This window comes from Hyla sarda, chromosome 4 (genome assembly GCF_029499605.1).
Source record: "Hyla sarda isolate aHylSar1 chromosome 4, aHylSar1.hap1, whole genome shotgun sequence".
NCBI lineage: Eukaryota > Metazoa > Chordata > Amphibia > Anura > Hylidae > Hyla > Hyla sarda.
This window is the reverse complement of record NC_079192.1, coordinates 417,981,144-418,002,363: the sequence shown is the minus strand read 5'-3', so window position 1 is coordinate 418,002,363 and position 21,220 is coordinate 417,981,144. Positions and strand designations below refer to the sequence as shown.

Sequence of the window (21,220 nt, the reverse complement as noted above, 5' to 3'; positions counted from 1 at the left end):
ACATTTTTTTATATATATCAACTGGCTCCAGAAAGTTAAACAGATTTGTAAATTACTTCTATTAAAAAATCTTAATCCTTTCAGTACTTATGAGCTTCTGAAGTTAAGGTTGTTCTTTTCTGTCTAAGTGCTCTCTGATGACACCTGTCTCGGGAAACGCCCAATTTAGAAGAGGTTTTATATGGGGATTTGCTTCTAAACTGGGCGTTTCCCGAGACAGGTGTCATCAGAGAGCACTTAGACAGAAAAGAACAACCTTAACTTCAGAAGCTCATAAGTACTGAAAGGATTAAGATTTTTTAATAGAAGTAATTTACAAATCTGTTTAAATTTCTGGAGCAAGTGGACATATATATATAAAAAAGTTTTTTCCTGGATAACCCCTTTAATAAAGGAAGATTAATGCCTAAGATATTCGCCTCCGGTCTGATATATAACGGTGTATTATAAAGTAGAGTGCAGCACTGCCCCCACATGGCCACCAGTTGGCATGACACCTAAGATTTTAGAAATCCATCTAGCACAGTGTTTCCCAACCACGGTGTCTCCAGCTGCTGCAAAACTACAACTCCCAGCATGCCCGGACAGCCAACGGCTGTCCGGGCTTGCTGGGAGTTGTAGTTTTGCAACAGCTGGAGACACACTGGTCGGGACCCATGAGGGTTCTCTGCTATATTGCGGGCATTCCAGTGGGCGCAATTCATCAGGGTCCTCCAGCGCTATTTGGGCACTGCTGATGTGGGGCAGGCTGGCACTATTAATGAGTTAACCCTGACACTGCTTGCTGAGTGGCACTCTTTATAATGCACCAGACTACTACAGATAATGGCGCAGCGTCCCGGCGCCCACGTCCTAGCTGCACTATATGGGGGACGGCGAGACGAACTGCATCACGGTTTTGTGCCTTACATTGCCCCAATGGCATACACTGAGGTATTCTGAGAGCGTAAGGGTTAAGTATTTGCATGCCTTGTATCAGACGAGTGATTCGTTGGTCACATGACATGCTTCCTCTAGATAGGCTTCTATGTAGAAGTTTCCAGAAAGGCTGAGGGAGTTGAATTCACTAAAGTAAAGTTGAATTTCTGCTATGGGCATTAATAAAGGAAGATTAATGCATAAGATACTCGCCTCCACAAGCTAGGAAAATCTCCATTTATATCCTGTATTATACTCCAGAGCTGTACTCACTATTCTGCTGGTGAGGTCACTGTGTACATACATTACATTACTTATCCTGTACTGATCCTGAGTTATATCCTGTATTATACTCCAGAGCTGTACTCACTATTCTGCTGGTGAGGTCACTGTGTACATACATTACATTACTTATCCTGTACTGATCCTGAGTTATATCCTGTATTATACTCCAGAGCTGTACTCACTATTCTGCTGGTGAGGTCACTGTGTACATACATTACATTACTTATCCTGTACTGATCCTGAGTTATATCCTGTATTATACTCCAGAACTGTACTCACTATTCTGCTGGTGAGGTCACTGTGTACATACATTACATTACTTATCCTGTACTGATCCTGAGTTATATCCTGTATTATACTCCAGAGCTGTACTCACTATTCTGCTGGTGAGGTCACTGTGTACATACATTACATTACTTATCCTGTACTGATCCTGAGTTATATCCTGTATTATACCCCAGAGCTGTACTCACTATTCTGCTGGTGAGGTCACTGTGTATATACATTACATTACTTATCCTGTACTGATCCTGAGTTATATCCTGTATTATACTCCAGAGCTGTACTCACTATTCTGCTGGTGAGATCACTGTGTACATACATTACATTACTTATCCTGTACTGATCCTGAGTTATATCCTGTATTATACTCCAGAGCTGTACTCACTATTCTGCTGGTGAGATCACTGTGTACATACATTACATTACTTATCCTGTACTGATCCTGAGTTATATCCTGTATTATACTCCAGAGCTGTACTCACTATTCTGCTGGTGGGGTCACTGTGTACATACATTACATTACTTATCCTGTACTGATCCTGAGTTATATCCTGTATTATACCCCAGAGCTGTACTCACTATTCTGCTGGTGAGGTCACTGTGTACATACATTACATTACTTATCCTGTACTGATCCTGAGTTATATATCAGACAGGAGGCTCATATCTTATGCATTAATCTTTCTTTATTAATGCCCATAGCAGAACCTTTATAACTTCTTTTAATAAAGTTCAAACAAAGAATTTCAATCAAAAAACTACAGCTCCCAGCAGTCCTAGTAATCCTGTAAGCCACACCCAGGCTGGTGGCCCCTATATAATGGACTGCCCCAGGATGATCCTCCTCTTTCTTTCTGCTCATGGCAGCATACATACAGATAAGTCTCATGTAATATACTGTGTAACGTTGTATACTTGATATTTTGTACAGATACCCTAAGGTATCTTCTGTCCTATACACATATATATATTGTAATAGATATATTTATTTATATATATATATATATATGGTTCACTTTCCATTATTTCTTACTCTATAGTTTCTTTTCCCTTTCTGTGTTGGGGTTATGTAGACACCGGAGCCGTCCCTCCGGTTTTAATATCGCCGAATATTTCTCTTCTTTCCCTGTCAACCCCCCCCCCCCCCCCCCCCCCCATCCCTTCACACGCTCGGCGCCATTTTACCTTTGCGCTCTTTCTTCTTCCTTCCTCCTCCTTCTTCCCGCGCTCTTCTCGCGCGCGCGGGCAGGGGGGGGCGGGTCTTCCTTTCTTCGCACGTCTTCGCTCCTGCTGACGTAGGCAGCGGGCGTTTCTGCGACGTCCTATCAGCTCCAGGGAGGTAGTCTCGCGAGACTTCATCCCTGGGAACTGGAACTTATCGGCTTCTCCTCACACCGCAGCGCCAGTTACAGCGCGGACGGCGTAGAGGAAGGAGCCTGTAAGCAGCGGAGAGAGGGAATTTATTCCACTCTCCTAATTAGTGTTAGCCTTTGTAGTTATATATCCTTATAGTTATATATAGATATATTTATACCTACTCTCAACTATTTACCTCAGAAATACTGTATATTTATATACTCATATTAAGTTAACCCCTTCATGGCTGAGGAACCTACAGATGCCCCCCTCAGAGGGGAGGTCTTCTCTACGGACTCAGCACAGTTTATGAGTGCAAGCCAGATTCAGGCCCTCATTAATCAGTCGGTCCAGGCAGCTCTGGCCTCAGTCACTGTGACCACTAAAGCCCAACAACCAGTGACTTTTCTACCGCTACCTTCGCAGGGTAGTGAACCGCCAATTAAGAAAGGGAAAGCGTCCCATAAACGCAAACATTCCATGGCGGCACATGACTCCCCGGCAGGGGAAGACAACAATATGCTCCAGGCAGCTCCAACCACGAGCTACCAACCCCAGCATCCCTCAGACACCACTCGACCCCTGGGCCCCAGGGAGATACATGTGAAGGGGCATAAATCCGCTAGACGGGCTAAACCCGACTCATTTGTCGACACCTCAGATGAGGATTCGTCGGATAATTCCAACGAGTCGGACCACTCCGAGTCTGAATCTTTTCATGATGATGCTGGGGACACGGCGATCACCACAGACGCCAACCCTGCGACGCAGGGCGAGGTCCTCCTAGATGCTCTAGGCGAACCATCCTTCCACCCAGACGGCATCTCTCATCCCCGTTCTGGTGAATGGACCCCCTTGCCTCACGTATCTAAATACGTAGAATCATGGGCACGTAAGTCCCTGGATAGGACTAGCCGAAATAAACTGAGAGCAGAGTGCCCTAGGCCCTTCATTCCTAGAAAGGCAGTAACTACCCCAGAGGTAGACCCAATTCTTACTAAATATTTATTAAAATCTGGGAAATTCCCTAAGAAAGGGATTGAGAGGTCCTTTAAGTCTATACAGGACCGCATTCTAGACCTAATGGGTCCCCTCACGAAGATTTTGAACCTATCGGAGCAAGCAGCTGCAACTGATCAGCCTGTGGACCTCCAACAATTGCGAGGGTGGGCACAGAGAGCGGTCTGCCTAGCTGGCAGCGCTAATACTACTTGCTCCATAGAGAGGCGCCGATCAATATTGATGCGCCTGGACCCTCAATTGTCCCACCTGGCAGAATCTGAGCCTGGCCCCTCAGCAGAAGGCATGTTGTTTGGGGATTCCTTAATTAAGGACATTAACAAATTTGTAGGGCTTTTTACAAGCTTAGACAAAGCCCAGACCTCATTAAAAAAATCGGGGACCAATAAGGTTTTCCCTAAGGCCGGCAGAGGTAGAGGCCGATCTGCCGGCCGCACCCCATCCTATAGGCCACAGGGCAGAGCCCCTTCTCAGTTCCAATACGCACAGGCTCCATCCTATCCCATGCCTGTGGCGCAACCAGCGCCCTTCTTTCCACCCCGGGGCAGACCCTGGCGCGGCCGCGGCGGACGTGGTTACCCTCGATCCAGACCTCCTACCGGTGAGTACTCCTTTCACTCCTCTTGCCCATATTCCTGTGGGGGGGCGCCTGAAGCATTTTATCCACGCTTGGTCTGCGATTACGGCAGACGCGTGGATTCTACAGACAGTAGCGGGATTTCTCATAGACCTCCAATCACTACCGGTTCTAAATGTTATTCCCCCCCCTATTCGATTTGCAAATCAAAACGTTACCCTCATAGACAAAGAGTTGCGAGACCTCCTAGCCAAGCAGGCGGTCATGGAGGTGGAACCCTCCTCTCCGGGCTTCGTAAGCAACCTCTTTTTAGTAAAAAAGAAAGGGGGTGGTTATCGTCCTGTGATCAACCTCCGGGACTTGAACCAACATGTCAAGTATCGACATTTCAAAATGGAGGGCATTCACTTCCTTCGGGATCTTCTTCAGCCGGGAGACTGGCTGGTGAAAATAGACTTGAAGGACGCCTACCTCACCGTCCCGATTCACAGGGAATCACAACACCTACTTCGATTCCTCTGGAGGGACCGAATGTGGCAGTTTACTTGCCTTCCATTCGGTCTATCCTCCGCCCCGTGGTGTTTCACAAAACTCATGAAACCCGTGGTGGCGTCTTTAAGGAGCCGAGGTGTTCGTCTGATCATTTACCTAGACGATCTCCTCATCATGGCTTATTCCAAACCTCAAGCATATCTCCACATGACATGGACGATGTCATTGTTACAAGGGCTGGGATTCATAATCAACCTAGAGAAATCTATTCTACTCCCAGCCCAAGAGATGGAGTTCTTGGGATTTCTGGTGGACACCAATCAGGCCGTCCTCCGCCTTCCCAAGTCAAAACTTACCCTAATCCGCAAAGAGATCAGGGCAGTCCTACGAAAGGGTTGTTTATCCTTACGTGCGCTAGCGCGTCTGGTGGGTCTCCTAGCGGCTTCTATCCAGGCCATCTTCCCGGCCCCGCTTCACTACAGGGCCCTACAGAGGCTCAAGATCATGCATCTGAGACAGGGTCTCAGATATGCGGACGAGGTTCCCCTCTGCCCGGAGACCACCGAAGAATTACGATGGTGGCTTCGTCATGCCGTAGAGTGGAACGGCAAGACCATTTTCAATTCCAGTCCGGACATTATCATAGAGTCGGACGCGAGTCGACGGGGTTGGGGTGCCCGGTACGGAAGCTCCTCCACAGGAGGGACATGGTCCGCATCCGAAGCCACTCTTCACATCAATGCGTTGGAACTCTTAGCGGCGTTTTTCGCCGTCAGGAGTCTCATACCACACGCGTCCAATTGCTGTGTATTACTGCGCATGGACAATGTGGCAGCGGTGCAATACATCAACCGCTTAGGGGGCACCAGATCGAGAGTCCTGGCGAATGTCGCGAAGGACTTCTGGCATTTCTGCCTAGCCCGCGAAATAATCCCGATCGCGGAGTATATCCCCGGGGTCTCCAATATGGTTGCCGACTGGAATTCCCGCTATCTGCTCGATTCCAGCGATTGGCGACTGGATCGTTCCATTTTTCTTCAACTGAGGCTACTTTGGGGTCCGTTCCACTTGGATCTATTCGCCTCGCGCCTCAATCGCCAGCTACCCCACTTTTTCAGCTGGAGGCCGGACCCGGAGGCGTACGCGGTGGACGCGTTCCGCCAAATCTGGCCGAAAGGCACGCATTATGCGTTTCCCCCCTTCCGGTTGATTTCCAGGGTCCTCTTACAAATAGCGAACTCGAATACGACGGTGGTGCTAATCACCCCCTGGTGGCCGACACAACCGTGGTTTCCCCTCCTTCTGGGGATGTCGGTGGATTATCCCAGATTGATTCCCCACTTTCCACAGCTACTCACCAATCCGACCAAAGGTCTTCACCCCCTAGTTCTGGAGGGCAACCTGCCTCTCCTGGCGTGGTTGGTTTCGGGATCCCAGATGCAGATAGCGACCTTTCAAAGTCAGCTAGGGATCTCCTCGCCTTGGCCTGGGCCCCCGGGACTAGATCGGCATATCGATCAGCCTGGAGACTCTGGGTGCGTTGGTGTGATCAACGACAGGTTGATCCCGTACAGGCACCTGTATCAGTAGTGGTGAATTACTTGGCTGATTCGTTTGAATCCGGCAAGTCCTATAGTTCAATTAACGTCTATCGGTCGGCTATCTCAGCCTACCACTGCCCGGTAGATTCCTTGCCGGTTGGTAAACACCCGCTGGTGTGTAGACTTTTGAGAGGCGTAAAGTTTCAACGACCTCCGCGGCCCAGGTACCAATCCACCTGGGATGTTTCCAAGGTTCTTGACATGTTTTCCACCTGGGAAGACAACATCGATCTTTCCCTAAAATTATTGTCCTTTAAACTAACGGTGCTCTTGTGCTTGGTGTCCGTCAAAAGGGTGTCGGACGTGAAGGCTCTAGACATTTCTAGGCGACAATTTTCGCCTCAGGGAGTTAGTTTTTCGGTGGTCCGTAGGACCAAGACCGGTATTCATTCGGTCTTCTACCCGTTTTTTCCGGATCATCCGCGGCTTTGTGTTGTCCGTTGCCTACAGGCCTACGAATCGCAGACTGCCGCCTTGCGTTCCTTGAATTCTCCCCAACTTCTTGTCTCTTACGTTAAACCGCATCTCCCGGTTTCGTCAGCCACGCTGGCACGTTGGGTGCGTTCCGCCATGGATCTGGCAGGCATAGACGTTTCCCTATTTGGTGCTCATTCCACCAGGGGAGCAATGGCTACTAAGGTAGTCTCTTCAGGAGGCTCCCTCTCCGACCTTTTGATGGCAGCAGATTGGTCTTCTGAGACCACTTTTCGCCATTTCTACTTCAGGCCGGAGGAACATATTTCCATGTCGGTCTTATGACAGTTTACGTATCCTATGTATTGATGTATCATTATGAACTGTTAGCTTTGAACTTGCATAAGATATGAGCCTCCTGTCTGATATATAAATCTAGATTTTCCTAGCTTGTGACGGAAAATATTAGTTATATGAAGACAGGAGGCGAGTATCTTCCCTCCCGACCCAACCCTGTGATGGATGTCTTTATCTCTTCCCAGGTTACTGAAAAACGGAGACGTGTCCGTGTTGGTGATTGACCTGGTCGAGCAGTTGACGTTTGCCTTCATCCCCTGTTGGGATGACGTTCCTCCGATGCCATCCCCGTTGGGATGGATCCGTTGGTGATGTTCCAGATCTGAAGTTGGAGTATGCGGGCCGGCTGGCCGAAGACTCGTGTGGCGGTGCGGCTCTCCGGATGGCTATCGTGCTTCCAGTGTTGCTGAGGTTGTCGCATCCAGAAAGAGGAGGATCATCCTGGGGCAGTCCATTATATAGGGGCCACCAGCCTGGGTGTGGCTTACAGGATTACTAGGACTGCTGGGAGCTGTAGTTTTTTGATTGAAATTCTTTGTTTGAACTTTATTAAAAGAAGTTATAAAGGTTCTGCTATGGGCATTAATAAAGAAAGATTAATGCATAAGATACTCGCCTCCTGTCTTCATATAACTAATATTTTCCGTCACAAGCTAGGAAAATCTAGATTTATATCCTGTATTATACTCCAGAGCTGTACTCACTATTCTGCTGGTGAGATCACTGTGTACATACATTACATTACTTATCCTGTACTGATCCTGAGTTATATCCTGTATTATACTCCAGAGCTGTACTCACTATTCTGCTGGTGAGGTCACTGTGTACATACATTACATTACTTATCCTGTACTGATCCTGAGTTATATCCTGTATTATACCAAAGAGCTGTACTCACTATTCTGCTGGTGAGATCACTGTGTACATACATTACATTACTTATCCTGTACTGATCCTGAGTTATATCCTGTATTATACTCCAGAGCTGTACTCACTATTCTGCTGGTGAGGTCACTGTGTACATACATTACATTACTTATCCTGTACTGATCCTGAGTTATATCCTGTATTATACTCCAGAGCTGTACTCACTATTCTGCTGGTGAGGTCACTGTGTACATACATTACATTACTTATCCTGTACTGATCCTGAGTTATATCCTGTATTATACTCCAGAGCTGTACTCACTATTCTGCTGGTGAGGTCACTGTGTACATACATTACATTACTTATCCTGTACTGATCCTGAGTTATATCCTGTATTATACCCCATAGCTGTACTCACTATTCTGCTGGTGAGGTCACTGTGTACATACATTACATTACTTATCCTGTACTGATCCTGAGTTATATCCTGTATTATACTCCAGAGCTGTACTCACTATTCTGCTGGTGAGGTCACTGTGTACATACATTACATTACTTATCCTGTACTGATCCTGAGTTATATCCTGTATTATACCCCAGAGCTGTACTCACTATTCTGCTGGTGAGGTCACTGTGTACATACATTACATTACTTATCCTGTACTGATCCTGAGTTATATCCTGTATTATACTCCAGAGCTGTACTCACTATTCTGCTGGTGAGATCACTGTGTACATACATTACATTACTTATCCTGAGTTATATTCTGTATTATACCCCGGAGCTGTACTCACTATTCTGCTGGTGGTCACGCATCAATAATGGGGGGTTGCAGTGAGTGTTTCCTCCAGCAGGTGCCGCCCCCCATCCCATGACGTCACAGTCAGTCGGCGGTGGAGGTAATGCCGCTGTGTGTGTACGGAGCCCTCCTCCTCTCGGTTGATCAGGGGGAGGGTCGCCTCTTTGTTGCGGTGGTGATCGGACAGGATGGCGCAGCCGTGATCGGGGCGCAGCCCGGGGGACCCTTCTCTCCCCCCGGCTGGAGGATGCTGAGTGTCTGGCAGATGATACATTGTAGCGGAAAGATCTCACAGCTGGAGCCGGGTAGGTGATGTGTATGGCGGCTATAGGAGGCTCCTACAGGTCGGAGATCACACCGTGCGGTACAGGCCGGAGATCACACCGTGCGGTACAGGCGGGGCCTCCGAGACATCACAGGAAGACCACCACCACCGGCCTCCAGAGGGGGGCAGTGTATGATATATGGGGGGCAGTGTATGATGTATGTATGGGGGGCAGTGTATGATGTATGTATGGGGGACAGTGTATGATATATGGGGGGCAGTGTATGATGTATGTATGGGGGCAGTGTATGATGGATGTATGGGGGGGCAGTGTATGATGTATGTATGGGGGGGCAGTGTATGATGGATGTATGGGGGGGCAGTGTATGATGTATGTATGGGGGGGCAGTGTATGATGTATGTATGGGGGGGCAGTGTATGATGTATGTATGGGGGCAGTGTATGATGGATGTATGGGGGGGCAGTGTATGATGTATGTATGGGGGGGCAGTGTATGATGGATGTATGGGGGGGGCAGTGTATGATGTATGTATGGGGGGCAGTGTATGATGGATGTATGGGGGGGCAGTGTATGATGTATGTATGGGGGGCAGTGTATGATGTATGTATGGGGGGCAGTGTATGATGTATGTATGGGGGGCAGTGTATGATGTATGTATGGGGGGCAGTGTATGATGTATGTATGGGGGGCAGTGTATGATGTATGTATGGGGGGCAGTGTATGATGGATGTATGGGGGACAGTGTATGATATATGGGGGGCAGTGTATGATGTATGTATGGGGGGGGCAGTGTATGATGTATGGGGGACAGTGTATGATATATGGGGGCAGTGTATGATATATGTATGGGGGGCAGTGTATGATATATGGGGGGCAGTGTATGATGTATGTATGGGGGGCAGTGTATGATGGATGTATGGGGGGCAGTGTATGATATATGGGGGGCAGTGTATGATGTATGTATGGGGGGGGCAGTGTATGATGTATGGGGGACAGTGTATGATATATGGGGGGCAGTGTATGATATATGGGGGGCAGTGTATGATATATGGGGGGCAGTGTATGATATATGGGGGGCAGTGTATGATATATGGGGGGCAGTGTATGATGTATGGGGGGCAGTGTATGATGTATGTATGGGGGGCAGTGTATGATGTATGTATGGGGGGCAGTGTATGATGTATGTATGGGGGGGCAGTGTATGATGTATGTATGGGGTGGCAGTGTATGATGGATATATGGGGGAGCAGTGTATGATGTATGTATGGGGGGGACAGTGTATGATGTATGGGGGACAGTGTATGATGTATGGGGGACAGTGTATGATGTATGTATGGGGGGCAGTGTATGATGGATGTATGGGGGAGCAGTGTATGATGTATGTATGGGGGGGACAGTGTATGATGTATGGGGGACAGTGTATGATATATGGGGGGCAGTGTATGATATATGTATGGGGGGCAGTGTATGATGTATGTATGGGGGGGGCAGTGTATGATGCATGTATGGGGGGGCAGTGTATGATGCATGTATGGGGGGGCAGTGTATGATGTATGGGGGGGCAGTGTATGATGGATGTATGGGGGGGCAGTGTATGATGGATGTATGGGGGGGGCAGTGTATGATGGATGTATGGGGGGGCAGTGTATGATGGATGTATGGGGGGGCAGTGTATGATGGATGTATGGGGGGGCAGTGTATGATGGATGTATGGGGGGCAGTGTATGATGGATGTATGGGGGGGGCAGTGTATGATGGATGTATGGGGGGGCAGTGTATGATGGATGTATGGGGGGGCAGTGTATGATGGATGTATGGGGGGGCAGTGTATGATGGATGTATGGGGGGGCAGTGTATGATGGATGTATGGGGGGGCAGTGTATGATGGATGTATGGGGGGGCAGTGTATGATGGATGTATGGGGGGGCAGTGTATGATGGATGTATGGGGGGGCAGTGTATGATGGATGTATGGGGGGGCAGTGTATGATGGATGTATGGGGGGGCAGTGTATGATGTATGTATGGGGGGCAGTGTATGATGTATGTATGGGGGGCAGTGTATGATGTATGGGGGCAGTGTATGATGTATGTATGGGGGAGCAGTGTATGATGTATGTATGGGGGGCAGTGTATGATGGATGTATGGGGGGCAGTGTATGATGGATGTATGGGGGGGCAGTGTATGATGTATGTATGTATGGGGGGCAGTGTATGATGTATGTATGGGGGGGCAGTGTATGATGGATGTATGGGGGGGCAGTGTATGATGGATGTATGGGGGGGCAGTGTATGATGGATGTATGGGGGGCAGTGTATGATGGATGTATGGGGGGCAGTGTATGATGGATGTATGGGGGGCAGTGTATGATGGATGTATGGGGGGCAGTGTATGATGGATGTATGGGGGGGCAGTGTATGATGGATGTATGGGGGGGCAGTGTATGATGGATGTATGGGGGGGCAGTGTATGATGGATGTATGGGGGGGGGGCAGTGTATGATGGATGTATGGGGGGGCAGTGTATGATGGATGTATGGGGGGGCAGTGTATGATGGATGTATGGGGGGGGCAGTGTATGATGGATGTATGGGGGGGCAGTGTATGATGGATGTATGGGGGGGGCAGTGTATGATGGATGTATGGGGGGGGGCAGTGTATGATGTATGTATGTATGGGGGGGCAGTGTATGATGTATGTATGGGGGGCAGTGTATGATGTATGTATGGGGGGCAGTGTATGATGTATGTATGGGGGGGCAGTGTATGATGTATGTATGGGGGGCAGTGTATGATGTATGTATGGGGGGGCAGTGTATGATGTATGTATGGGGGGCAGTGTATGATGTATGTATGGGGGGCAGTGTGATGTATGGGGGCAATGTATGATGTATATATGGGGGGACAGTGTATGATGTATGTATGGGGGGGCAGTGTATGATGTATGTATGGAGGGGCAGTGTATGATGTATGTATGGGGGGGGCAGTGTATGATGTATGTATGGGGGGCAGTGTATGATGTATGTATGGGGGGGCAGTGTATGATGTATGTATGGGGGGGCAGTGTATGATGTATGTATGGGGGGGCAGTGTATGATGTATGTATGGGGGGCAGTGTATGATGTATGTATGGGGGGCAGTGTATGATGTATGTATGGGGGGCAGTGTATGATGTATGTATGGGGGGCAGTGTATGATGTATATATGGGGGGGGCAGTGTATGATGTATGTATGGGGGGCAGTGTATGATGGATGTATGGGGGGGCAGTGTATGATGTATGTATGGGGGGCAGTGTATGATGTATGTATGGGGGGCAGTGTATGATGTATGGGGGACAGTGTATGATGTATGTATGTATGTATGGGAGGCAGTGTATGATGTATGTATGTATGTATGGGGGGCAGTGTATGATGTATGGGGGGACAGTGTATGATGTATGGGGGGGACAGTGTATGATGTATGGGGGGGGGCAGTGTATGATGTATATATGGGGGGGGCAGTGTATGATGTATGTATGGGGGGCAGTGTATGATGGATGTATGGGGGGGCAGTGTATGATGGATGTATGGGGGGGCAGTGTATGATGGATGTATGGGGGGCAGTGTATGATGGATGTATGGGGGGGCAGTGTATGATGGATGTATGGGGGGCAGTGTATGATGGATGTATGGGGGGGGCAGTGTATGATGTATGTATGGGGGGGCAGTGTATGATGTATGTATGGGGGGCAGTGTATGATGTATGTATGGGGGGCAGTGTATGATGTATGGGGGCAGTGTATGATGTATGTATGGGGGAGCAGTGTATGATGTATGTATGGGGGGCAGTGTATGATGGATGTATGGGGGGCAGTGTATGATGGATGTATGGGGGGCAGTGTATGATGGATGTATGGGGGGCAGTGTATGATGGATGTATGGGGGGGCAGTGTATGATGTATGTATGGGGGGGCAGTGTATGATGTATGTATGGGGGGGCAGTGTATGATGGATGTATGGGGGGGCAGTGTATGATGGATGTATGGGGGGGCAGTGTATGATGGATGTATGGGGGGGGCAGTGTATGATGGATGTATGGGGGGGCAGTGTATGATGTATGTATGGGGGGGGCAGTGTATGATGTATGTATGGGGGGGCAGTGTATGATGGATGTATGGGGGGCAGTGTATGATGGATGTATGGGAGGCAGTGTATGATGGATGTTTGGGGGGGCAGTGTATGATGGATGTATGGGGGGGCAGTGTATGATGGATGTATGGGGGGGCAGTGTATGATGGATGTATGGGGGGGCAGTGTATGATGGATGTATGGGGGGGCAGTGTATGATGGATGTATGGGGGGGCAGTGTATGATGGATGTATGGGGGGCAGTGTATGATGGATGTATGGGGGGGCAGTGTATGATGGATGTATGGGGGGGCAGTGTATGATGGATGTATGGGGGGGGCAGTGTATGATGGATGTATGGGGGAGGGGCAGTGTATGATGGATGTATGGGGGGGCAGTGTATGATGGATGTATGGGGGGGGCAGTGTATGATGTATGTATGTATGGGGGGGCAGTGTATGATGTATGGGGGGGGCAGTGTATGATGTATGTATGGGGGGCAGTGTATGATGTATGTATGGGGGGGCAGTGTATGATGTATGTATGGGGGGCAGTGTATGATGTATGTATGGGGGGCAGTGTATGATGTATGTATGGGGGGGCAGTGTATGATGTATGTATGGGGGGGCAGTGTATGATGTATGTATGGGGGCAGTGTATGATGTATGTATGGGGGGCAGTGTATGATGTATGTATGGGGGGCAGTGTGATGTATGGGGGCAATGTATGATGTATATATGGGGGGACAGTGTATGATGTATGTATGGGGGGGCAGTGTATGATGTATGTATGGGGGGCAGTGTATGATGTATGTATGGGGGGCAGTGTATGATGTATGTATGGGGGGCAGTGTATGATGTATGTATGTATGGGGGGCAGTGTATGATGTATGTATGGGGGGCAGTGTATGGTGGATGTATGGGGGGGCAGTGTATGATGGATGTATGGGGGGGGCAGTGTATGATGTATGTATGTATGTATGGGGGGGCAGTGTATGATGTATGTATGTATGTATGGGGGGGGCAGTGTATGATGTATGTATGGGGGGCAGTGTATGATGTATGTATGGGGGGGCAGTGTATGATGTATGTATGGGGGGCAGTGTATGATGTATGTATGGGGGCAGTGTATGATGTATGTATGGGGGGCAGTGTATGATGTATGTATGGGGGGCAGTGTGATGTATGGGGGCAATGTATGATGTATATATGGGGGACAGTGTATGATGTATGTATGGGGGGGCAGTGTATGATGTATGTATGGAGGGGCAGTGTATGATGTATGTATGGGGGGGCAGTGTATGATGTATGTATGGGGGGGCAGTGTATGATGTATGTATGGGGGGCAGTGTATGATGTATGTATGGGGGGCAGTGTATGATGTATGTATGGGGGGCAGTGTATGATGTATGTATGGGGGGCAGTGTATGATGTATGTATGGGGGCAGTGTATGATGTATGTATGTATGGGGGGGCAGTGTATGATGTATGTATGGGGGGCAGTGTATGATGTATGTATGGGGGGCAGTGTATGATTTATGTATGGGGGCAGTGTATGATGTATGTATGGGGGGCAGTGTATGATGTATGGGGGACAGTGTATGATGTATGTATGTATGGGAGGCAGTGTATGATGTATGTATGTATGGGGGGCAGTGTATGATGTATGGGGGCAGTGTATGATGTATATATGGGGGGACAGTGTATGATGTATGGGGGGGACAGTGTATGATGTATGGGGGGGGCAGTGTATGATGTATATATGGGGGGGGGCAGTGTATGATGTATGTATGGGGGGCAGTGTATGATGGATGTATGGGGGGGCAGTGTATGATGGATGTATGGGGGGGCAGTGTATGATGGATGTATGGGGGGGGCAGTGTATGATGGATGTATGGGGGGCAGTGTATGATGGATGTATGGGGGGCAGTGTATGATGGATGTATGGGGGGCAGTGTATGATGGATGTATGGGGGGGCAGTGTATGATGGATGTATGGGGGGGCAGTGTATGATGGATGTATGGGGGGGGCAGTGTATGATGTATGTATGGGGGGGCAGTGTATGATGTATGTATGTATGGGGGGCAGTGTATGATGTATGGGGGCAGTGTATGATGTATGTATGGGGGAGCAGTGTATGATGGATGTATGGGGGGCAGTGTATGATGTATGTATGGGGGGGCAGTGTATGATGTATGTATGGGGGGGCAGTGTATGATGTATGTATGGGGGGGGCAGTGTATGATGGATGTATGGGGGGGCAGTGTATGATGGATGTATGGGGGGGCAGTGTATGATGGATGTATGGGGGGGCAGTGTATGATGTATGTATGGGGGGGCAGTGCATGATGTATGTATGGGGGGCAGTGTATGATAGATGTATGGGGGGCAGTGTATGATAGATGTATGGGGGGCAGTGTATGATGGATGTATGGGGGGCAGTGTATGATGGATGTATGGGGGGGCAGTGTATGATGGATGTATGGGGGGGCAGTGTATGATGGATGTATGGGGGGGCAGTGTATGATGGATGTATGGGGGGGCAGTGTATGATGGATGTATGGGGGGGCAGTGTATGATGGATGTATGGGGGGGCAGTGTATGATGGATGTATGGGGGGGCAGTGTATGATGGATGTATGGGGGGGCAGTGTATGATGGATGTATGGGGGGGGCAGTGTATGATGGATGTATGGGGGGGCAGTGTATGATGGATGTATGGGGGGGGCAGTGTATGATGGATGTATGGGGGGGCAGTGTATGATGTATGGGGGGGGCAGTGTATGATGTATGTATGGGGGGCAGTGTATGATGTATGTATGGGGGGGCAGTGTATGATGTATGTATGGGGGGCAGTGTATGATGTATGTATGGGGGCAGTGTATGATGTATGTATGGGGGGCAGTGTATGATGTATATATGGGGGGACAGTGTATGATGTATGTATGGGGGGGCAGTGTATGATGTATGTATGGAGGGGCAGTGTATGATGTATGTATGGGGGGGCAGTGTATGATGTATGTATGGGGGGGGCAGTGTATGATGTATGTATGGGGGGCAGTGTATGATGTATGTATGGGGGCAGTGTATGATGTATGTATGGGGGGCAGTGTATGATGTATGTATGGGGGGCAGTGTATGATGTATGTATGTATGGGGGGGCAGTGTATGATGTATGTATGGGGGGCAGTGTATGATGTATGTATGGGGGCAGTGTATGATGTATGTATGGGGGGCAGTGTATGATGTATGGGGGACAGTGTATGATGTATGTATGTATGGGAGGCAGTGTATGATGTATGTATGTATGGGGGGCAGTGTATGATGTATGGGGGCAGTGTATGATGTATATATGGGGGGACAGTGTATGATGTATAGGGGGGACAGTGTATGATGTATGGGGGGGGCAGTGTATGATGTATATATGGGGGGGGGCAGTGTATGATGTATATATGGGGGGGGCAGTGTATGATGTATGTATGGGGGGCAGTGTATGATGTATGTATGGGGGCAGTGTATGATGTATGTATGGGGGGGCAGTGTATGATGTATGTATGGGGGGCAGTGTATGATGTATGTATGGGGGAGCAGTGTATGATGTATGTATGGGGGGCAGTGTATGATGTATGTATGGGGGGCAGTGTATGATGGATGTATGGGGGGGCAGTGTATGATGGATGTATGGGGGGGCAGTGTATGATGGATGTATGGGGGGGCAGTGTATGATGGATGTATGGGGGGGCATTGTATGATGTATGTATGGGGGGCAGTGTATGATGTATGTATGGGGGGCAGTGTATGATGTATGTATGGGGGGCAGTGTATGATGTATGTATGGGGGGCAGTGTATGATGGATGTATGGGGGGGGCAGTGTATGATGGATGTATGGGGGGGGGCAGTGTATGATGGATGTAATGGGGGGCAGTGTATGATGGATGTAATGGGGGGGCAGTGTATGATGCATGTATGGGGGGGCAGTGTATGATGCATGTATGGGGGGGGCAGTGTATGATGCATGTATGGGGGGGCAGTGTATGATGCATGTATGGGGGGGGCAGTGTAGGATGCATGTATGGGGGGGGCAGTGTATGATGCATGTATGGGGGGGGGCAGTGTATGATGCATGTATGGGGGGGCAGTGTATGATGTATGTATGGGGGGGGCAGTGTATGATGTATGTATTGGGGGGGCAGTGTATGATGTATGTATTGGGGGGGCAGTGTATGATGTATGTATTGGGGGGGCAGTGTATGATGTATGTATTGGGGGGGCAGTGTATGATGTATGTATTGGGGGGGCAGTGTATGATGTATGTATTGGGGGGCAGTGTATGATGGATGTATGGGGGGGGCAGTGTATGATGGATGTATGGGGGGGCAGTGTATGATGGATGTATGGGGGGGCAGTGTATGATGGATGTATGGGGGGGCAGTGTATGATGGATGTATGGGGGGGCAGTGTATGATGGATGTATGGGGGGGCAGTGTATGATGGATGTATGGGGGGGGCAGTGTATGATGGATGTATGGGGGGGGCAGTGTATGATGGATGTATGGGGGGGCAGTGTATGATGGATGTATGGGGGGGGCAGTGTATGATGGATGTATGGGGGGCAGTGTATGATGGATGTATGGGGGGCAGTGTATGATGGATGTATGGGGGGGCAGTGTATGATGGATGTATGGGGGGGGGCAGTGTATGATGGATGTATGGGGGGGGGGCAGTGTATGATGGATGTATGGGGGTGGCAGTGTATGATGGATGTATGGGGGGGCAGTGTATGGGGGGGGCAGTGTATGATGGATGTATGGGGGGGGCAGTGTATGATGGATGTATGGGGGGGGCAGTGTATGATGGATGTATGGGGGGGGGCAGTGTATGATGGATGTATGGGGGGGGCAGTGTATGATGGATGTATGGGGGGGGGCAGTGTATGATGGATGTATGGGGGGGGCAGTGTATGATGGATGTATGGGGGGGCAGTGTATGATGGATGTATGGGGGGGCAGTGTATGATGGATGTATGGGGGGGCAGTGTATGATGTATATATGGGGGGGGGGCAGTGTATGTCCTGTGTCTGGAGATGACTTAGGGGTAGATGTCGCCCTTTTCAGATTTAGCAAAACTTCAACTTCTAATGTGAAGGTCTCCAAATTGTGGGCCTCCAACTGTTGCAAAACTACAACACCCAGCATGCCTGGACAGCCTCTGGTTGTAGTTTTGCAACAGCTGGAGGCCCACAGTTTGGAGACTCCTGCTCTCTAAGGAAGGATCATACGTTATCAGAGTGAATACTTACTGTGTAGCCGGGAGCCCCCTTTATCTTGCCGGAGTTCTCCTTTATCCAGGCGGTTGCACTGGTCGATGTGGTGAGGACGGTGGAGCCGGGTGTCACCGCAGACGGTATCCCGGTCACTATTATTTGCATACGGAATCCTGGAGCAGATCCCAAACCACAGACCTAGAGATCTTTCCATCGTCTCGTCTCCATTTCTGATTTTGGTTTACAAATATGGATGCAAAATAAAATGCAACGTGTCATATGATCCGTCAGCAGTGTCTGCACCTGTGTCACGGTCATTAGAGTCCCCTCATGTGTAACAGTCATTACTGTCCTCTCTTCTTCCCCTGTGTCAGTCATTATTGTCCCCCCATTTCTACTTGTGCCATAATCATAAGTGTCCCCTCATCTGTCCTTGTGTAACAGTCATTACTGTCCCCTCATCTCTCCCAGTGTAACAGTCATTACTGTCCCCTCATCTCTCCCTGTATCACAGTCATCATTTTCCTCTCATTTCTCCATGTGTCTCAGTCATTAGTGTCCCCTCATCTCTCCCTGTGTCACAGTCATTACTGTCCCCTCATCTCTCCATGTGTCTTAGTCATTAGTTTCCCCTCATCTCTTCCTGTGTCTCAGTCATTACTGTCCTCTCGTCTCTTCCTGTGTCACAGTCATTACTGTCCCCTCATCTCTCCCTGTGTCACAGTCATTACTGTCCCCTCATCTCTCAATGTGTCTCGGTCATTAGTTTCCCCTCATCTCTTCCTGTGTCACAGTAATTACTGTCCCCTCATCTCTCCCTGTGTCACAATCATTAGTGTCTCCGGTGTTACTTAAGAAGCTGGTGTCACATGACCATTGCAGCTAATCAACCGCTTCGGTAGTCATGTCCCGCACTCGCACAGTATGACCGCCAGGTCCCCTGATCAACTGTGGCAGTCATGTGACATCCGCTGCTCATGTGACACCCAGGAATCAGTGAAGATAGTGCAGTTTCCCAATAGCAACCAATCAGATCACTACTTTCATTTTCAAAACTGTGAAAAACAAAAGAAAGTATCTGAGTGGTTGCTATGGGCAACTGCCCTACACAAATCTCCTCCAGATGGACAACTGCCTGGCCGCCATCATGGTCGCCATGGTGACCTGGTGCCAGGGATTTGTAGAGCCCTGCAATAGACAGTCACTTGTCAGTGTGACACTACATCTCCCAGCATGCCCTGTTGGCCTCGGTGCCATAACAATCACCAGGGTCGGCTGACAAACCTCATACCTAAAGGGGGCAGCAGCATTCGGGGTTATACGTTAGGGGGAGACCACACAACCATTCCCACTGTCCTGTTGGTTTGTTACAAATTTGGCCAGCGACCATTCTCTGTCTTTCAGGCCTCTAGGTGGCGGGGTGGTGTGGGCAGCATTGCAGGGGTTAACGTGTAGGGATTGTTTAGCCCAGCGCACCCCTCCTCCTCTTCATCCTCGGGTCTCCAAGGTCTCATAATGGCGGTGGCTGGCTGCGACATTCAGGCTGTGCCATGGTAACCGGGACGTCAGAGACAACAAGACCAGGACATGTCCTCCCCGGGTGCCCAAGCTCCCACACCATGGGGCAAATGTTGCAAAACTACAACTCCCAGCATGCCCAGACAGCCGTGGGCAACAGCACTAACCAATGAGCCACAATATAATGCTGACCACTGAGCCGCCATGCTGCCCGATATTTATTTATTTTATATTGAAATGATTATTATTTTTTTGTAAGATAGAAGCCACCAAACAATGGTGGGCCTATGGGCCAGTCCTATGGGGAGGTGACTGCATGTGGGGGTGACTAAATGGGGCGGTGACTGGATGTGACAGGATGTGGCGGGACTAGATGGGGCGGTGACTGGATGTGACAGGATGTGGCGGTGACTAGATGGGGCGGTGACTGGATGGGGCGGTGACTGGATGTGACAGGATGTGGCGGGACTAGATGGGGCGGTGACTGGATGTGACAGGATGTGGCGGTGACTAGATGTGACAGGATGTGGCGGTGACTAGATGTGACTGGATGGGGCGGTGACTAGAGGTGGTGACTGGATGGGGCAGTGACTGGATGGGGCGGTGACTAGATGTGGTGACTGGATGGGGCGGTGACTAGATGTGGTGACTGGATGGGGCGGTGACTGGATCGGGAGGTGACTGGATGGGGCGGTGACTAGATGTGGTGACTGGATGGGGCGGTGACTAGATGTGACTGGATGGGGCGGTGACTAGATGTGGTGACTGGATGGGGAAGTGACTGGATGCAGTGGTGACTGGATGTGGTGACTGGATCGGGAGGTGACTAGATGGGACTGGATGGGGCAGTGACTGGATGGGGCGGTGACTAGATGTGGTGACTCGATGGGGCGGTGACTAGATGTGGTGACTGTATGGGGCAGTGACTAGATGTGGTGACTGGATGGGGCAGTGACTAGATGTGGTGACTGGATGGGACGGTGTTGTCCTTTTATTCTTCTATTTCCCTCTTACATTCTATTTTTCTGATCATCCACATCCTGACCAGCCCTCCTTGTCCTCTCTTTCTCCTCACCTG

The 21,220-nt window shown here is 49.5% G+C and overlaps 1 protein-coding gene across 6 annotated transcripts in view; it reads right to left on the bottom strand.

Moving 5' to 3' along the window:
* Nucleotides 1–19,574, bottom strand: part of PEX26 (peroxisomal biogenesis factor 26) — a 62,076-nt gene extending 42,502 nt beyond the window's left edge. For 2 of the 6 annotated variants that reach the window (XM_056517936.1, XM_056517934.1), the window contains exon 1: nt 18,661–18,801. Coding sequence is in view for 2 of the 6 variants with exons in the window: in XM_056517933.1 (XP_056373908.1) it covers nt 18,661–18,838 (178 nt within the window). In the remaining 4 variants the exon portion in view is untranslated. Of the gene's footprint in view, nt 1–8,965; nt 9,366–18,660 lie in introns of those variants that run through there. The other 4 variants (XM_056517933.1, XM_056517932.1, XM_056517937.1 and 1 more) reach the window with 4 other exon arrangements.
* Between the last annotated feature and the right edge of the window lie 1,646 nt (nt 19,575–21,220).